This window comes from Microplitis mediator, chromosome 2, assembly GCF_029852145.1.
Source record: "Microplitis mediator isolate UGA2020A chromosome 2, iyMicMedi2.1, whole genome shotgun sequence".
NCBI lineage: Eukaryota > Metazoa > Arthropoda > Insecta > Hymenoptera > Braconidae > Microplitis > Microplitis mediator.
The window spans coordinates 9,629,895-9,648,692 of record NC_079970.1 but is presented as its reverse complement, the minus strand read 5'-3'; the positions used below and the strand labels follow the sequence as shown (position 1 = coordinate 9,648,692).

The following is an 18,798-nucleotide window of genomic DNA, read 5'->3' as shown; positions in this document are numbered from 1 at the left end:
GAAACATAAGAACATAATTACTCAACTTGGTCCCAGTTTACTCGGAACTTATTATATAATTTCTCTTCGTGTGGTTTGCTTAAACTTTATTAATTTAAATGTTATTATTATTGATTACAAGAATGAATGAAGTTCCAATGTAATTATAAGTCTACCCTATCAAAATAAAAATACTGTTTATGAACGGTTTTTTTTCGGTTTAAGTGTTTTACTGTTCATTTTCAGTTTTTCAACAGTAAAATAATTACAATTTTATGGTTACAATGTGCGCAAAACAAACTTATCTTATACCCACTAAAAGCTGTTAGTTTGCAGAGATTTTTCAGTCATTATCGGAAATTTCGACTGTAAAAAGACATATAAAAATACCAAAACTTATAACTAAATACTCCTTGAGTGAACTATTTATAAACTGTCATACAACTACCTTAGAATCATATGTCTATGGTAATACAGCTCAAGTTCTGATCTTACCAACCAAGTTAAAACCATAAAAAAATGGCCGAAAAACTGATATTTGATAGCTCGAACTCAGTAAAATCGAAAATTCGATAATTTTTTTTAAATGATTATCAAAAAATAATTTTTTGATTATTTTTCAGTAAGACTGAATTTTTTATCAAATTATCTTAATTAAATTTAATTTTAATCAAAGATTTTATATTAATAACAATTATTCATTTTTATTATTCCTTTATATATAATTAACATGAAATCGTTTTGAAAAACATAATATATAAATATAACACTAAAAAATTTTCATAGAGAAGCAAATTCAATTTTTTCACTATACGTAAGTATTAATAAAATTAGAAAAAAAAACTAAATATCATTTTCTTGCAACAAATGCTTTTATCATATTTTTTTTAATTAGCAAATTCAGCAAGTAAAAACTATATAAAATTATCGTAGTTTTATCTCATCTTTCTCATAAACCGCTAATAAGAGCCAAAAAGAAAACCTGCGTAACATTATACAGCTTTCACTGTACTTTAAACTGAGTCTTAAAAAAAATAAATCGATAACAGATCAACACCTTTTTCTATCGATGAAAGTGATGGTATTCTTATAGTTCTAATGACAATTTTTTTACAGTTTATTTACAGTTTACTTGATATAAGTTGGAAAACCGTTATAAAACCATTTAGTTAGCGCACATTGTAACCACTAAACAACTATCAATTTATAGTTATTAAACAAGTTTTCATTTTTGATAGGGTAACGTTTTATTTTATTGTTGATAATAAACAACCGTAATTAGTTCTTTGTGACATAATAAAAAATATGTGGAGGGGTAATCTAAGCGTGCTCCCTCCTTCCTCCCGAAAACTCACAAATTACCCAGCATCATGTACTCGATATTTTCAATACACGCTCTCTCATTACTCAGGTTTAGTCGAAACAGTTGCAACTTTACCTTCAACTAGTGAACGTCTTGCGTCATAAAATTTATTTATGAATTGTTTAAATATTTTTTTTAAAAACATTTAGTTATGAATCCTCAGTTAGTGACTTTAATTTTTTATTTTATACTTTATCTAAATTTAAATGGATTTTTTGTTACTGCTTCTCCAATAGTTAAAATAAAAAATGGAACTTTGGAAGGTTCATTTATGAAAACACGTCGTGGTAGAGAGTTTTTATCATTTAGAGGTATTCCCTATGCACTTCCGCCAATTGGTGATTTAAGATTTGAGGTAAAATAATTGTTAGAAAAATATATATAGACGTATTTTTATTTCTTAGTAGATAATTATATAACACACATAACAAATCATTTATGTAACATACTTCAATCATGATGCGTCAGTTTGAATGAATTTATATTTATTCTATACTTTTTACATGTTGTGTTGATAAATTTGCATTTAAGTTTTAAATTTAAAACAAAACTTTCCACGAAAGTCGGCACAACTTTCTATTCATAATCATTAAAATCCATCTCAACGCTTGTAGTTTAAAACTAATCAATGGTCGATTAATAAATTTTATGATTCAATTTATATTGTATATTTATAATTATCAATAATAAGATAAGAATAACTAACAATGATCTAATCGATTAAATCAATAATTATGTGCTTCTTTTATTCATAAGTATGTATATATTTATAAATATATAATTATAATATTATAATAATATATATACATATATATATATTATAGAGTGGTCAAAAAAAAAATTTTTTTTTCCATCATCTCTTAAGTTTCTGTAAGGTATAAAAAAAATTCTCGTCAAAGGCTAGTGAGATATATCAATTCTATGAGGTGCTCAATCATTTTTTGTTTTTCCATATAAATAGTATGTAAAAAATTTTATTTATTTTATTTTGATGCACACATTCTCATAGAAAATTTAATTCTCTACTTAAAAGCTACGACATAGTTTTATCGTATCCTAACGGCTAAAAAGTTATCGGGCTAAAAACCAAAAATGATTGAGTGCCTCGTAGAATTGAAATATCAGGCTAATTTTTGGCCAGAATTTCTTTTATACCTTACAAAAACTGTTGAGATGATGGGATTTGAAAAAAAAAAAAAAAAAAAAAAGGTTTTTTTTGGACCACTCCAACATATATATGGAGCATTCCACGCCAAATCACCCACTTTTGACCCCGACGCCTTTTAATTTGGCTGAAAATGTTTTTTCCTTTTCTACCCCACTAAACTCATTGTTCAGGAAATTTTCAAATTTTTTACCCAACCCAAAAAAAGTTATGAGTTTTTCAAAGAAAAGGCTTTTATTTTTTCAAATAACTATCTTCTTCAAAAATTGACTAATTGGGACGTTTTTTTTCAAAATTTTTGTCTGAATGTACTTTTCAGAAAAAAATGTTGAGATGATAAACTCTATGAAATTTTCGCCTTTTTCGAGAAAAACCTCGATATTCGCAAAGTTCGCCATTTTTTATTTTTTTTTTTATTTTCTCAAAAACCACTTCAATTAATTCTGGGATTATTTCCACCAATCCCAGAGTGGATCGACTTTTCTTTCTATTTTTTTTTTATTAATTGAAAAAAAAAATTTTTGCCCAGTTGGACTTATTTTACAAAATATCCCTCAGGAAATTTTAGAGGATTTATAGAGGACCTCGGAGTTAGAAAAATTAAGAAAAAAAAAAATTGAAAGTGGTAATCCTCGAAAAAATTTTGATTTTTTTCAAAAAAGTGAAAAAAAAAATCGAAGATCCCTATAAATAATTTTATTGTAATTTTTTTCAAAAACTACACCTAAAAACCAAGAAAATAAAAAAAAATTACCATTTGGTCTATTTTTGACTAAGTTACAGGCTTTTGAAATAGCGATGTGCGTTAGATTTCTTTTTGTTTAAAAACAGTTTGGAATTATTTTTATTTTCAAGGATAGTTGTCATTTAAATTTAGTGGAATTCATAAATTTTGTAAGAATACAAATTATTCATGTATTCACTCAATTTCAAGTATGTAATAATTAAACTAATTAAAATTATATACATTCTTTGCATTAGTCTACTTTGATAATTTTTTTTTATTTATAAAACAGATTTTTTGTGACAGACACTTGAAATCTACGACATTTAGCGCCTATAGCCGGCAGCTTAAAATAATAGATAAGATACAGCTGGTAATAAAGATACCTAATCGTTCTAATAGTGACGTCATCATCGGATCAAAAAATATTTTTTGGTTACATGTGCGATAGCAAACGACCAAAAAGTATCGAAGTAACTTAACGAGTCATCTTATGACAAAATTTATCATTATTTTAATTCGTCCACTTATCGACTTCTCTCTAATTTTCAACAAATACTCAAAACAATCTTACCAAATAAATAAACGCGGATTTATAACCTGCCATTTATAGGCACTAAATGTAGTAAATTTCAAATATCTGTCACAAAAACTAATGTATTTATCTAGTACAATCGAGTCTAAGATGCCCGTGTGTTGGTGTCCTCGCCTTCGGCTCGGGCACCAATCTTCACACCCGCGTCTTAAACACGATCGCACTCGATAGATAAACTACTATTATTTTTACAAATTTAAATATTAATTTAAATACTTTTTTTAAAATGATCATCCACATTATCACAGTAAAATTCTAAGTAAATAGTACCATTTGATCCTACATCCTCTAATATTAATTTTCATAAATACAATAGTTTATAGAGTGGATGCACAACGAAAAATGCTGTTAAATTTAAATAAATCAGCGTTATACAGTTGGAGTTATTAAAGTAATTTACTTTACTATCATAAAAAATCTGGAAATCAGTTGACCTTGCGGTACAGCACCAAAACTTTCCGCTGTATGTAAGCTCAAAGAGTTCGAGAACATTATTATAATCAATATTTCTAAATTCTTCGCGCTTGGCAATACCTTTAACTACATTGGTATTTTCAAACTCTTCGAACTCAAAGCAAGTTACGTTTTATATTAAATTTTGAAAATTTAAGGATCGAAAGTAATTAATGAACAAGCATTTTTTCAATTTTTATTTTGATAATATTATTTATACTAAAGAACGAATTGCATTACATTATGGGGAGATCGAGAGAGACCATACAGACGAAGAGTTGGAATTATTTTAAACACATTTGAATACATTATATTATGTATCCGGGAAAAATTATATAAAACTTTATTTTTTAAACTTCTCGTCGTTAATATCTTTTGAACTAATCAACCGATTTTGATGTTCCATGTGGCAATCGACGCATTTTATGAAATTCTAGACCTGATTAAATTTTGGAATTGTTTGGTTCAGTTGTTTCAAAGATATTCGCAAAAAATCGTTTTCGACCATTTCTTTCTCCCACGATATCTCTAGACGAATTATCCAATTGAGACGGCTTTTGCAGTGTTCGACGCGTTTCATTATGTTTTAAAGCTAATTAGATCTTGGTATCGATCGACCGAGTCGTCTTTTAGAAATTTTGAAAAAAATAACACGAAAAATTTTTTTTTTCGTTTCTTTTAAATATTTTTAAGTCTATTTGACCGATTGATATAAAAGTTACAGAAATGTTAATGGCTAGCAAGCTTTTTCGATTGCCACTGAAACCATTCAAATCGAATGATCACTTAAAAAGCTATAAAGAGTTTACACACACATGCACGCGGACATCATTCTGAGAATAGTCAGAATAGCTTCCCCAGGACCTTCAAAAATTGACATCTGTTGAAATTTCGATTTTCAACAATCGGGGTGAAAACACTGACTTCCCGAATTTTTCGAAAATCTTCAATCCCCTTAGCGGGAAGTTGAAAATATTGATACTTTCTGGAATTGAACAGTTTATTTAATCATATATGGCACGCCGTTCTACTATTTAGAAGCCTAAATTTTTAAAGAAATGTAAAATTGATATTTATTTATAAACTGAACAAATATTTAAAAATAAAAAATTTTTTATATATGTACTTTCATAGCAAAATTTATATATTAGTATGTACATAGTGGAAGTTACAAAATATTTCAAATTATCATTATGTACAGATATAAATTTAATTATTTCTTATTGTGTCACTTGATAAGAAAAAATATTTTCATTATCTTGAAACATGATAATAAATTATTTTATATTATAAATAATTTATAGTTTTCAAATCAAATTGGTTCACTAAACATTTTAACAATAGAAAAAATTTTTAATTATACCGGTTTAAAACAATAGCTTCTAGTCAAGTAGGTTCCAAAAATACTATTGACGTGAAAATTTATATATGTATATAATTATATATATATGTGATATAACCGACCTTGCCGCCGGGATAGCATCTACAATTCTTCTCGGATCGGAGATCATGAAATTTTTTACACTTATTCTATACTGCCGTGCTTAGAAAAAGGACAGGAAGTTCACTTACTGCCTTTCTATCTTACCAATGTTAATTTAAATTTTATTGAATAGAAAAGCAGTAAGTGGTTATTGCCCTTTTCCTAAGTACAGCAGTATAAGCGATAAGCTTGATCGAGTTTCACGTTGGACTGAATTGGTTAATTATTTTAGAAATTGTGGCGTTTATAATTTTCACGTTTTTAAAAAAAAAAAAAATCTTTTTACCGTTATAGTTCATATAACTTTAGAACTAAAACTCGTAGACATTTAACTAAATGTATTTTAAAGCTGTTTTTTTTTACCTTAAACTTAACATTATGACTAATCTTTCTAATAATTTGAAAGTTTTGGATATTTTTAAAAATGTAAAAAAAAATATCTTTTTTGTTTTTAACTCCTAATAAATTATTCATTACACATTATAATTTAATTGCATTCAATTTTTTTTATAGCTAATAGAATAATCTTTAAATATCACTACTGTTTTATCATTTAAAAGTAATGTCTTTCATTAACTATGACGTTTTAAAAACGACATGTATGATCTGCTATGAATATAACGCACCTTGTCACACCGATAACGTCTACAATTCTTATTAAATGTTGTACACTTGTTTTTTGGGCAATTACCTCATTCATACTCGAAGATGAGCTAAATTTGTCGATTAATTTAAAAGTTGTAGATGATTTTAATTTCTCCAATTTAAAAAAAAAATTATTTTGTAACTCTTTACCAGTAAATAACTTTCAAACTAAAATCCATAGTCTATTTCTGTTATAAAAATCTTAATCAGCGATTAATAAGCTTTTAATTTTATGTTTCAAAAGATTCGCACGCGAGAAATCAAAGTTGGAATCTTAGCCAAGTCAAGTTATTTTTAAATATAAAAATTGATACCAATACTGATACACATGTCATAAATAATAATAAAATAATAATCATACGTTGTACAAAATTTCGGTGTAAAATTCTCTCGGTGTAAATTTTCCATCCGTGTAATTTTAACACGGTGTAATCTATTTTTTTTACACCATTCCGTATTACTCGTTATAATTTAAATTAATGAGCAACAAATGATATTGAATATTTTTTACAACTTAATCAATAACTACATTTATTTTATTTAGATATTAAATAGTATTTTAAGCATATCAATATTTTTATGATTATTTTTCTTAACGCAAAATTATCATAAATTACAAATTTACACGCTTGACAGTGTAAAAATTTTCAATTCACACCGCCTAAATTCAACACGATATTTGGTGTAATTTTCACACCAAAATTTTTACACCGAGACATTACACTACACCGGGTCCAAAAAAAATTTTACAGTATAATAATGATGATAGAAAGTTGAAAAACTAATAAAAATTTACTTTTATTTAAGTCCATTCTAAATATAGTTAAATTTACTAAGCTGGATAGTAAAATTTGCTCTATTCGATAGTAAATTTCACTAAGCATCTAGATATGATAACTAATGCGATTCATAACATCTAAATAAAAATTTAATTCTCAAGATTATAAAAATTACACAATATCAATAGCATTTTAAATTTACAATATAAATTAAGAAATATTTAACTCATATTTCTAAGTAAAGTTCCCTATATTTATAACTCCCCACTATGAAAACTAAAAATTCTCAGAAAAAGGGAAGTTATTGGTTTCGGTTAGATTTTAGAAAATCTATAGTTTTCATCAGATCTCGACGTTTTGAGGTCCTAGGAAGATATCCTGACTAATTTCGACATGATGTCCAAGCGTATGCATGTGTGTACGTACGTGTGTCGGTAAATATTCTATAACTTTTGAACGGATTAACCGATTGAGATATTGTTGAGGTAGCATTCGAAGTGGCTTATCAATCCCTACAATATGTAAAGAGTTAAGCTTGACCAGTAAAGAATGTTCGGAGTTATTTAAAAAATAACTTTAAAAAAAAAATTTTTTTTAAATAACTTTTAAGTTACTCCATAGATTAATTCCAAAATCTAATCAGTTCTCAAACTCTATAAGCCGCGTCAGATGCCACCTCAACCATTAAAATTTCATTATTTATTGAAAAGATATCATTAACGACAAAATTTAAAAAAAGTGTTTTTTTCGAATAAAATCTAAAACGTTCAATTGATCATTTCCAAAAAAATTTCAGCGTAAGAAACTAAAATTTGCGTCGAATGCCGCCTTAAACGTTAAAATCGGTATACTCAAAAAATATCGGCGATGAAATATTCAAAAAGATAACAATTATCCACATTATCCCAGGGTTATTTACTACACGGAAAAAAATTGTAGTTGCTACAACAGCAGCTGTAGTTAAGGTTACTAGAAACTGGAGTAAAGAAATGCCAACTTTAACTTGGAATAACCTCAACCACACGTGTAGTAACGCCAGTATTATTCATTTAGTATCCTTTACTACATATTGGAGTACTCGCTACTACAATGTTTTACTACAAAACTGTGGTTAGAAGAGTTACAATTATTTTCCGTGTATATAATTTATGAAATGTACCTACAGTTGAACCGTTTTCATACCATTTTATAGCTTTTTTTGATCACTACAGATTTTATTGCAATCGTTTCGCTAATTTAAGTAATATTATCGAAATAATATAAAAAAAATCATTGTTTTTTCCACTTTTTTCGGGTATTTTATATATAAACGCTCTGATCTGATTCAAAACTCATTTAACTTGCTATTGAAATTGCATTTATTGATATTTGTCCGAATTCGTTGAAAAGCTTTTTGAGTTCGAAAACAGCGGAAAGTTTCGGGGCTGGCCGACAGGGTCTACCGTTTTTCAAACTTTTATCTCCGTTTACATAATCTCAATTCTAGTATTTGTATTCTGTTCATAATAATAATTTTAAATTGTTATTATGGACATAATTTCAATTCATATTTTTCATTAAATGTAGAATGTTAATTCAGGATATTCAAATATATGAATAATTGAAATGTAATGTTTTTATTATAAGCTATAATAGTATCTTGAAATTTTTAAATTACTATTAGGTGACATTGTTTTTTATATCAAACAAATTATGATTATGAAAGGTATAATTTTTAGTGAGCCCGTCATAATTATGTCACTATATCAAAACAAATTCAAATTCAAATTATCTGCTAATAACACCATGATAATGAATTTAATTTTTATTATCTTTAACTATAATTTTAAAAAATCGTAAATATTTATGTCAGTATAAAATTATAGATAACTAGATTATTATGATGCCTTGACATAATTATTGCTTTTAATGAAAATTATACATATGATAATAAAATCAACGTGCTACATTTTAATTTAGCTTGTAAAAATTATTTTTTTCATGATAATTAAAATTTACTATAATTTTTTTTTTTAGTAATAATTAGTAAAATGGTGAGCCATGGCCTATAAATAAATAAATTTTTAATTTATATCTCCAACTTATTTGAACTTGTTAACAACTTCAAAGAAACTCTTGTTAAATTTAGATGAAATTTCTAACATTGAAAGCTCATTATCATTTTATTAATAATTATATGATCTATGTAAATAATTTTAAAAAAATATTAATATAGTTGAGATAAAATTATTATACAGCCACCAAAACCAACAGCTGGTTGGTCAGGTTTGAAGTCTGCCAATGAAGATGCACCAATATGTACTCAAAGAAATATCTACACACACGATGATAATATCGTAGGACAAGAAGATTGTTTGTATTTAAATGTTTATACTCCTATGCTACCCACGAAGGAGATGAAAGAAAGAGGTAGTAATTATCCAGTCATGATATGGTTTCATGGAGGAGGGTGGGTTACAGGAGCTGGACATTCGGAATTTTATAATCCGAAATTTTTCCTCGATCACGATGTTATCCTTGTAACTGTTAATTTCAGGTGACAATCAATTATTCTTTTCGTACATTTTTATATTTTAATACTGATAGTTAATTACTGCTCTTAGACTGGGGCCTTTAGGTTTTTTGAGTACAGAAGATATGGTATCGCCTGGTAATCAAGGAATGAAAGATCAAGCTCAGTCAATTCGTTGGGTCAATGAGAATATTGCCGCATTTGGTGGAGATCCGAATCGAGTTACTGTGTTTGGAGAAAGTGCGGGAGGGGCTAGTACTCATTATCACATGATTAGTCCATTATCTCGAGGTAAGTACCGATGTAATGTAAGCATAAAATTAAACTTTCCCAAAAGGATATTTATTTTAGCGAATAAAGTGAAAAATTTTTAATCGGAAATTCAAAAATTATTTATATTAAACAAATTGATTTTGAAAACATCTCTGTTAATATTAAAGTATGTGAAAAATTACAAGAAATCTGTTTTGCAGAGCTTTCAATTTTGACAAGAATTGTATTTTCTACTTTTTTTTCAAAATTGAATAGCTATCGAGATACTTGCAGTTAAAAGTTCGAAGAATTAGAAGTAGAAATTCGGAGCTGAAAATTGTCTGGGATTCTGTAGACTCTATGTTATTATTAAGGGTTAAAAATAAATCAAGTGACTGGTTTAGTAAATTAATATGAACAGTGAATCAACATAATTAAATTTTTACCAATATATTTAGATTTTTTAATATACATAGTCGATAAATTCCAATATGTATTTTATTCATATTTATCATATTTCAAAATAAAAATCATTCCAACGGAATTTAAATACGGTATTATTAATATTTCAATGCACGTGTATGCATATTTTATAATATATCTAATGATATAATCATCAATTCACATTATTATGTAACAAATATTTGCAATTTAATTTTTAAAATTATTCCCATAACAAGTTTGTAGATTTTTTGAATAAGTTATAACATCTGTCATTTTAAATATACTAGTGCGCGGTATACGAAATAAATATTAATATTCAAATATACTCAGTATGTCAGAATGTTGTTTTATGAATGTGAAGAATTAAAATCAACTACGTAAATGAATATATACACATAACCAGTCAAGATTATTTAATCGATAAATAATAATATGTTTATAGTATCTTTCAGTCACGCAAATTTTAAATATTATTTGATCAAGTTTTCAATAGCAATTATACTATTTAATTAGTTGCAATAACCTTGACTGGTGATGATGAATATTCATTGATAAATTATGAGCGCGTGATAAAAAATAAATTACAGGTTTGTTTAATCGTGGAATATCACAAAGTGGAACTGCTTTGTGTCCATGGGTACTAACTAGACCCGGTGAAGCCAAAAACAAAGCTACACGTCTTGGTGAATTATTAAACTGTCCAACTGATAATTCGATTAATTTGGTATCTTGTCTTCGTAAAAAAAATGCCATAGATATTATTGCTACAGATAGAGCATACCAGGTTTGTAGATAATTCGAAATAAATCAACTTTTTTTTTATTTTATTTTATTTTGTTTTGTTTATATACTTTAGAACTATATAAATCGCTAGTTCAATTTTATATTATGTAACATACGACTGATGTCTCTAGTTCACATGAAGTTTATATTCATCATTATCGACGGTTAGTTTGTAAATACTTGTTGCAATATTAGAATTTCAAATCATGAAACTTCAAGTAGTAGATCTAGATACTTGATGCCTTTATAAAGTCGTTTCACTTCTTAACTGTATATACCTACGTGACATGTTGAGTATTTAATACCAATGATTTATTAGAGTACGTAAATTTCAACATTCTTTTGCTGCAATACAGATTATTTAATTGACAATTTTAAGGATTTGTTAGTCGATAGACGTGATAAATAAACCATACATTTACGAATGATTAAAAATTAAGCAATGGTATTTCAAATTAATCTATTAAATTTTATGTAGTTAGCTATGTAATAAGTAAAGTAACTGAATCGATAATCTGATCTAGTGAATTTCTTAGACTAAGTACATTGCATTTAAATTGACGATTTAACGTACTATAATGTGGATTACTCAATTCATACTTTCATCAAAAGATAATTATTTGCAAATTACTTTATTTACGTTTTTAAATAGCTTTGACGATTCTATTAAATGCGCGTCGAGCGTAGCCGGACCATTTATTAATAGAATGACACTTTTATTCAGTTTTTATATAAAATACTTGAAATTATAATACTATATTTTATAGTTCAATAGGAACAATTATACGAAACCTATAATAATAATAGTAATAATAATAATTAAAAAAAAAAGTATAGTTTCATAACAAAGTTAAAAACTTAATAGATTTTGAAAACAATATTTATAGATTTTTGACTATGATCCCATGATTCCATTCAAACCAGTAATTGAACCAAATCATCCCGGAGCATTTTTAAATGAAGAACCAGCAGAATCTTTAAAAAATGGAAATATGGCCGATATTCCATGGATGACAGGATTTAATTCACACGAAGGGACTCTTAAAGTTGCAGGTTTGAATAAATTTTATTATTAGTAAGCTATAAAAGATTTGCGGAGTGAATTCGAAGCAAATTATTTTTTATTTATTTCATTCCTTTGATGTAAAGTTTACTTCGACATGGAATTTTAAGAAGTAAAAATTATTAATATTAAAAAAAAATAATTGATTCATGATTTGCTATTAATTTATAAATTTTTTTTTATTAAATATAAATTAATTTCAAAATTAAAATTGCATAATAAAAGTAGATACGCATTAAAAATAAAATCGACAGGAACTTCGCTGAAAAATAACTCTCTATTTACTGCGTACGTGCGAAGTGAGTTTCTATTAAAAGTTCACTTCAAATTCACTTCTAATTTTTAACTGTGAATGTTATGTACTATCTTGTATATGAATCATTAATCACTTTTAATAATATTTAGGTCTGTATGGAATTAAAGAGAAAAACTACGTTAAGCAATTAGATGAAAACTTTACAGAACTAGCAGCTGTTACACTGATGTATCAACATACATGTCCAAAAAAATCTCATAAAGATGTTGCTAAAAAAATTCGTAAATTTTATTTTGGAAACAAGCCTATCGACGAAAACACAAAGTTTGAAGTTATTGATGTACGTAGAATCAAAATTTATTATTATTATAAAAAAAAAAAAAATATAAATGTAATAGATACGAATTAGCAGCGTTATTTACATGTAATCTGTATATATAGTTTTGATGATCAATTAACTCAAGTAGTGTTAAGTTTGTTTACTCCTTAAGAGAGTGACTATTTTGCCGCATTGAAGTGAACATAGACAATTTACATAAAGCTATCTTGAACGCGCTACAAAAAAACTATACATTCTAAGTAAACATAACATAAAAAGAAATTAAGTATACTGAGTGTCTATAAGATATTTTCAAATAGCGTAGTTGAAGGAAACAAAAAAGACCCTTTACAGGTTTTTATAAATTGTAATTATAATTAGAAAAGTGGGCCTTTTTAATTTTTTTTTTTTATTCGCCGTATTATATTCTCATACTAGTATAGTGAACGTTACCATATATTATGGTAACCGTTGCCATAATATGAGGAATCACTATAATATTATGGTAATCAGTACCATTTGGTAAATTATATTTTGAGTTATCCGGGAAAAACGAGGTAAATTGTTATTGTTTAAATTTTTCGACACCGATGTCCTTTGAACTAATCAACCGATTTGGACGTTCAATCTGGCAAACGACGCGTTTTGTTGAGTTCTAGAGCTGATTAGATTTTGAAATCGATCGATCAATCCATTTCAGAAAAATTAAAAAAAAAAATTTTTTTGTATTTCTTCTACATCTGAGATGTCTATTTGATCGATCGATCTGAAATTTTCAGGAAAATTGACGGCCAACAAACTCTTTCGATTGCCGTAAGAATCGATCGGTTTATTAATTAAAAAGATATGGAGAGTTTACATCTACACAAACTCGCACACACACACACGCGCGCGCGCACATACTTGGACATCATTCTGAAAATGATCAGAATAGTTTCCTTGGACTTCAAAATGTCGATATCTGATGAAAATTCGATTTTTGAAAATCGGGGTGAAAACGATCTCCTCGAATTTTTGAAATTTTACAATTTTCTTAGGGAAAAGTTAAAAATAGGTTTTCATATTTCTTTTACGTTTTATATATCATGAATAATGATTAAACTTCTATTTTAGTTTACTTATTGAGTTAACAAAAAGTTTATCAAATTTTTGAAACAAAAAAAAATTTTTCTTCGCGTGAAACTAAGTTTATAAATAACCTGACAAGCGAATGTTAAGCTGGAGATATTATTAATATTTGTTGCATTATAATAGTAATTTATAATCTAATTTAGATGTACTCTGATGCATGGTTCAACGTCGGAGCTGATATGGCTGTTCGAGATCATCTCAATACATTATCTAGTCCAGTATACTACTATTACCTCACTTACAAAGGAAGTTCATCATTTTCTCGAATATTTGGGGCTCCCGAAGGAGACTATGGCGTTTCTCATGCCGATGAATTACAATATCTTTTCCCAGTTGGAGAACAATTATTTAAAGATGTAGCTCTTAGTGAAGAAGACCATCGAATGATTGATACACTTACACAATTATGGTTTAACTTTGCTAAGACCGGGTAGATAAATTTTTTCACATGATTATATTAAGTTTCAATATAAAAATTAAATCATTTATATATTTTATAGAAATCCTACACCTTCAATTACGCAACAAATACCTCTTAAATGGAAACCAGTAAGAACTGAGGCTCTTGAATACCTTCTTATTCCAGATTCACAAAATTTAAAAATGTCAAAGTATCTTTTAAAAGAAAGAATGGAGTTTTGGGCAAGCATACCACATCGTGATAATGTTATTATATCGAAAAAAATATCTTATACTAAAGATGAGTTGTAAAATATTTAAACCTTTTCAGTGCAACAGAAAAAAAAATCATAAAATTTTTTTATAATTACTAACGATAATTTTGTTACTACTGAACAATAAATTTTATAATAAATAATTATGAAAATATATTATTATAATAACTGACAATAAATATAGGTAAAGTGTAAATCCCAGTACACAAAGTTTTGCTAGACTTTCACTTGGCTAAAGCGTATTGACCTTCCACAGCAAATAATATGTTTATATAATACTGATTATAATAAATAAATGCTAAGAATATTTTAATATTCTATAAGTGTCAAACTTCAATTAAATAATAAAATTATCTAAAACAAAGTTAAATGTATTAATACTAACCTAATAAAATTTTTTGTTGATTTTAACTTTAACTATTTTTATTAATATTATTAAAACCATTGAAACCACTAGTTTTAATTATGACTAAAGATTTGTACCACTTAAGTATTGAACAAGACAAAATAATAGAGATACAGAAACAGATCACCGATCCTATACAATGGCCTGCACCAAAATTTTCTCAAATTTTAGATTTAAAAAGTCACCATTACGATGATGTCCTACGTTTGATAAAGGTTAAATTGAATTTATAAAAATAATGGTAATAATTCACAAGTACGGCTCCAGTATCTTACAGTTCGTAACTATAGTTTTGTATGTAAACTAGGGTGTGCCATTTTTAGGCGACTTTTTTTTTAAACAAAAAAAAAAACAGGCTGAAAACTCGCAGGAAGGTAAGAAAAGAAGCCTGTTAAAAGCGAAGCTCTTAATATTAATATTTAGAGGTGCCTATTTCTAATTTTCCATTTCCCATTTAAATAACATGGGAAAAAAATTTTTTTATTTTATTAGCTCGGCATTTGCACCTCATATAAACAAGTCCATAGCTTATTCTTGTAGAGAATTTAACGCTCTACAAAAAAGGTCTCTTATAATTTTTTGATAAATCCATCCATTCGAAAGTTATTGGAGCTGGAAGTCTAATCTATAATAAATTTCCAGATCTTTTTACTTTTCCAGCAAAACTATCAGACTTATCAAAAAATGTCATAGGATCTTTTTCATAGACAATTTTATTTCCTACAAATTATTTGTAATAAAGTTCATTCAAATTCCGCATGTTATTTACATGGGAAATGGAAAATTAGAAATAGGCACTTCTAAATATTAATATTACAGCTCCGCTTTTAACAGGCTTCTTTTCTCACCTTCCTGCGAGTTTTGAGCCTGTTTTTTTGTTGCAAAAAAAAGTCGTCTCAAAATGGCACACCCTAATGTAAACATTACCTTTGAACAATTTTTCCAATCAATAAGTCACCTTGGATTAACGTGAGTGAAGATTTTTATTTTTGAGTTACAAAGTGCTAATAAGTACTAATTGTGATAGTAAATTAACCCTTAACAGTCATATGTTCTGTTCAAAGTCGGAAATAAATTCAGAGTAAAATTTTAACCTGAAATTATTCCGTTACTTATGGGTATATATATATTAGAGTTCTAGAGAGAGTAAGCCACCGAAGCTGCGCGTCAATCTAAGCGACAAATCGACTTGCCAATTGTCGTCGAATAAACGAAATTTAAAAAAAAAAACGAAACCACGAATTTCTAGATATTTATTAAAAAATTTCTTAATTAAAAAAGAAAATTAATAATTTATTTTATGGTAACACGTGCGTACGAGGCGTGCACTTTTGCGGATTGTCCAATTTTTTTTTTGCACGCTAAAGGCTTTTCTGATAGTTTGTTTCATGTGGGTGTCGGATACCAGTTTAGAGTCTGAACGAACACCTAAATATTTAACTGCATTATCCGGGGTTATGTTATAATTATAGACTTTTGTTGCCTAAGTGATTTTAATATTTTTTTTTATAAAAACTATGACTTCAGTGTTTGTTGCATTTAATGAGATTTTCCATTCAGAATAAAATTTTATAAGTATATTTAGGTGTATTTGTATTTGCTTTACTGTGTGGTTATTGCATTGAAAGAGTATTCATAGACAGCTGTATCATCTGCAAATAAAGCTGTGCTTGTTTTTAGGAAAGTGGTAATATTATTATGATAGATATTAAAGAGCTTAAGTCAGCTTTAATTTTTCTTTTTGTAGACAGCGTACCATTTACAGTAACGACAAAATATCTATTGCTCAGGTAAAAATGTAAAAGTTTAATAAGTGTTGTTGGGTAATTATATTTTATCATTTCAAATAATAAGCTGTCTATCCATACTTTATCAAATGCTTTCTCTATGTTAAATAAAAGCAGGATGATAACTAGTTTTTTATTGAAGCTTACGGGAATGTCATTAACAGTTCTCGTTACCTGTTGCACATTTGTACCGGCAGTGTAACCAGTGTGACAACTGAAATCTAAGTCATACACACAAAGTGTAATAACAGGTAACAGTTTCGTCTCATGTATGTCAGTAACTACATCGTTTGAATTAAGCGATCTCACGCACCCTGCTTGAAACTACATTTCTACTACACATATCAAAACTAAGTTGTAACTGTTTTTCCTTTTTCATCGACTTTCGCACATGGAATAATAAATTTATTTATTAATATTTTTCATTCACTGACATATAACTCTGAAATTACTGGAGCCTCTCTCTTTTGCACTAATACCAAAATAGTTAATAAATAATATATTTAATAATTAAATTAACAGCATCATTTTTTTCCGAATGATCCAATGTGCAAAGCTATTAATTTAATACGGGATAATGTTTCAATAAATAATTATCTTGAACTTATTCGTGTTTGGATGAAAGACACAATGAGTTTAGTTGCTATTAGTTCTAAATCAGAACGAGTTATTGGAACAGCAATTATGAGAATCGATAGTTTATTCGATAAAACTAACACGCACTCAAGAATGCAAGTTGGTTCATTTTTTAATGTTTTTTTTTTCTCGAAAAATTTTGTTTTCGTTTAATTTAAAAATTGTCTCTATATTTCAAGATATTTGAAGGCGAAGCGTTAAAAAAAATAATGAATTTAACCAACACATTAGTGAAACAAGTAGATGCTTACACACAACTTGATTGTAATTTAATTTTACGTATTTATATTATATGTGTTCATCCAAGTTATAAAAAGAAGGGATTAGAATCAGTTCTTTTAGAAAATTGTATCAGAATGGCAATTACTTCAAAAATTTCTGCAGTTACTGGGATTTTTACCTCTAATTATAATCAAAAGCGTGCTAAAAAATTTTGTTTCAGAGTTTTGAGAGAAATTTATTATAGTCGTTGGTTCGTTGATGATGAAATTGTATTTACTAATCCGGGAACTGGAAATTATTCTGTCGCCTTTATGGGAGTGTCTACATCTGCAATGGATTATCCTCTCAACTCACACAAAATAGAAGAAGATAAGAGTTGAAAAGAAAAAATTATAGAAAAAAAGCCATCAACATTAATAAGTTTTCGCAAATTGTTAACAGAAATATGAAAATGACACATATTGAAGGATACATCTTTATAATAAATTTTAAAAAATTGGAAAATTCAAAAGCACACACCTTAATTAGTCATGATACAGTGAAAAATAAATAACAATTGAAATATAAATATATACGTATGTAATGGCTGTTTCGTAATAATAAGCGAAATTTCAAATTTCAATTTTTGTTAAATTAATCTACTATTTTTTCGATAAAAATTACTTTGGTTGTGTTTATAGTTTTTTACGACTGTAACGTCAATGTTGATGTCAGCGCTCGTTAAATAAAGTTAGATAGAGAAAGTAAACCGTCAGAAGAAAGGGACAAAATTTTTTAAAAAAGTTTAAGGTCCAAAATGAGCTAGAACCACCGATAATTTTCGTACTACCTTCGAGTTGGATGCTGCACAGAGCAAACTAATTAAAAATACGCCCATGGATGGACATTGGGGTGGCCGTTAAAAATTGAATTTTTCAGGCGCCCCATAAAAAGCTTATTTTTAGTGAAAAAATAAGTGGGGAGTTTGGTTTTTCTTTTTTTTTTAAGTAAAAAGAACACGTGCCTCAGGACGATCGAAGTTTATTTTTCGATACAATCGCGGTTTTTCTAAAAATCTTATGAAATATGCAGATTAAATATAAAAATCATAAGAACAATTTAGTAGGAAATTAAAATCTTGACAAAAA

The 18,798-nt window shown here is 27.4% G+C and overlaps 2 protein-coding genes across 2 annotated transcripts; both read left to right on the top strand.

The window, feature by feature from the left end:
* Positions 1 to 1,376: 1,376 nt before the first annotated feature.
* Positions 1,377 to 15,031, top strand: LOC130663346 (venom carboxylesterase-6-like). Its single transcript, XM_057462517.1, has 8 exons — positions 1,377 to 1,697; positions 9,424 to 9,722; positions 9,790 to 9,989; positions 10,982 to 11,178; positions 12,065 to 12,230; positions 12,646 to 12,836; positions 14,090 to 14,376; positions 14,447 to 15,031. The coding sequence occupies exons 1-8, from the start codon at positions 1,494 to 1,496 to the stop codon at positions 14,655 to 14,657; spliced, it is 1,755 nt and encodes a 584-aa protein (XP_057318500.1). The 5' UTR covers positions 1,377 to 1,493; the 3' UTR covers positions 14,658 to 15,031.
* Positions 15,032 to 15,085: 54 nt separating this feature from the next.
* LOC130664214 (uncharacterized) lies at positions 15,086 to 18,251 on the top strand. Its single transcript, XM_057464047.1, has 4 exons — positions 15,086 to 15,241; positions 17,336 to 17,548; positions 17,629 to 17,713; positions 17,892 to 18,251. Coding segments are annotated over exons 1-4 (456 nt in total). The 3' UTR covers positions 17,894 to 18,251.
* The last annotated feature ends 547 nt before the right edge of the window (positions 18,252 to 18,798 follow it).

Bases quoted from the DNA above. Each gene is read 5' to 3' on its own strand.
- LOC130663346 (XM_057462517.1), top strand. From the start codon at position 1,494: ATGAATCCTCAGTTAGTGACTTTAATTTTTTATTTTATACTTTATCTA. The intron at 9,723-9,789 runs GTGACAATCAAT...TACTGCTCTTAG, and splicing joins CTTGTAACTGTTAATTTCAG to ACTGGGGCCTTTAGGTTTTT. The intron at 12,231-12,645 runs GTTTGAATAAAT...AATAATATTTAG, and splicing joins AGGGACTCTTAAAGTTGCAG to GTCTGTATGGAATTAAAGAG.
- LOC130664214 (XM_057464047.1), top strand. From the start codon at position 15,086: ATGACTAAAGATTTGTACCACTTAAGTATTGAACAAGACAAAATAATA. The intron at 15,242-17,335 runs GTTAAATTGAAT...TTAAATTAACAG, and splicing joins ATGTCCTACGTTTGATAAAG to CATCATTTTTTTCCGAATGA. The intron at 17,549-17,628 runs GTTGGTTCATTT...CTATATTTCAAG, and splicing joins ACACGCACTCAAGAATGCAA to ATATTTGAAGGCGAAGCGTT.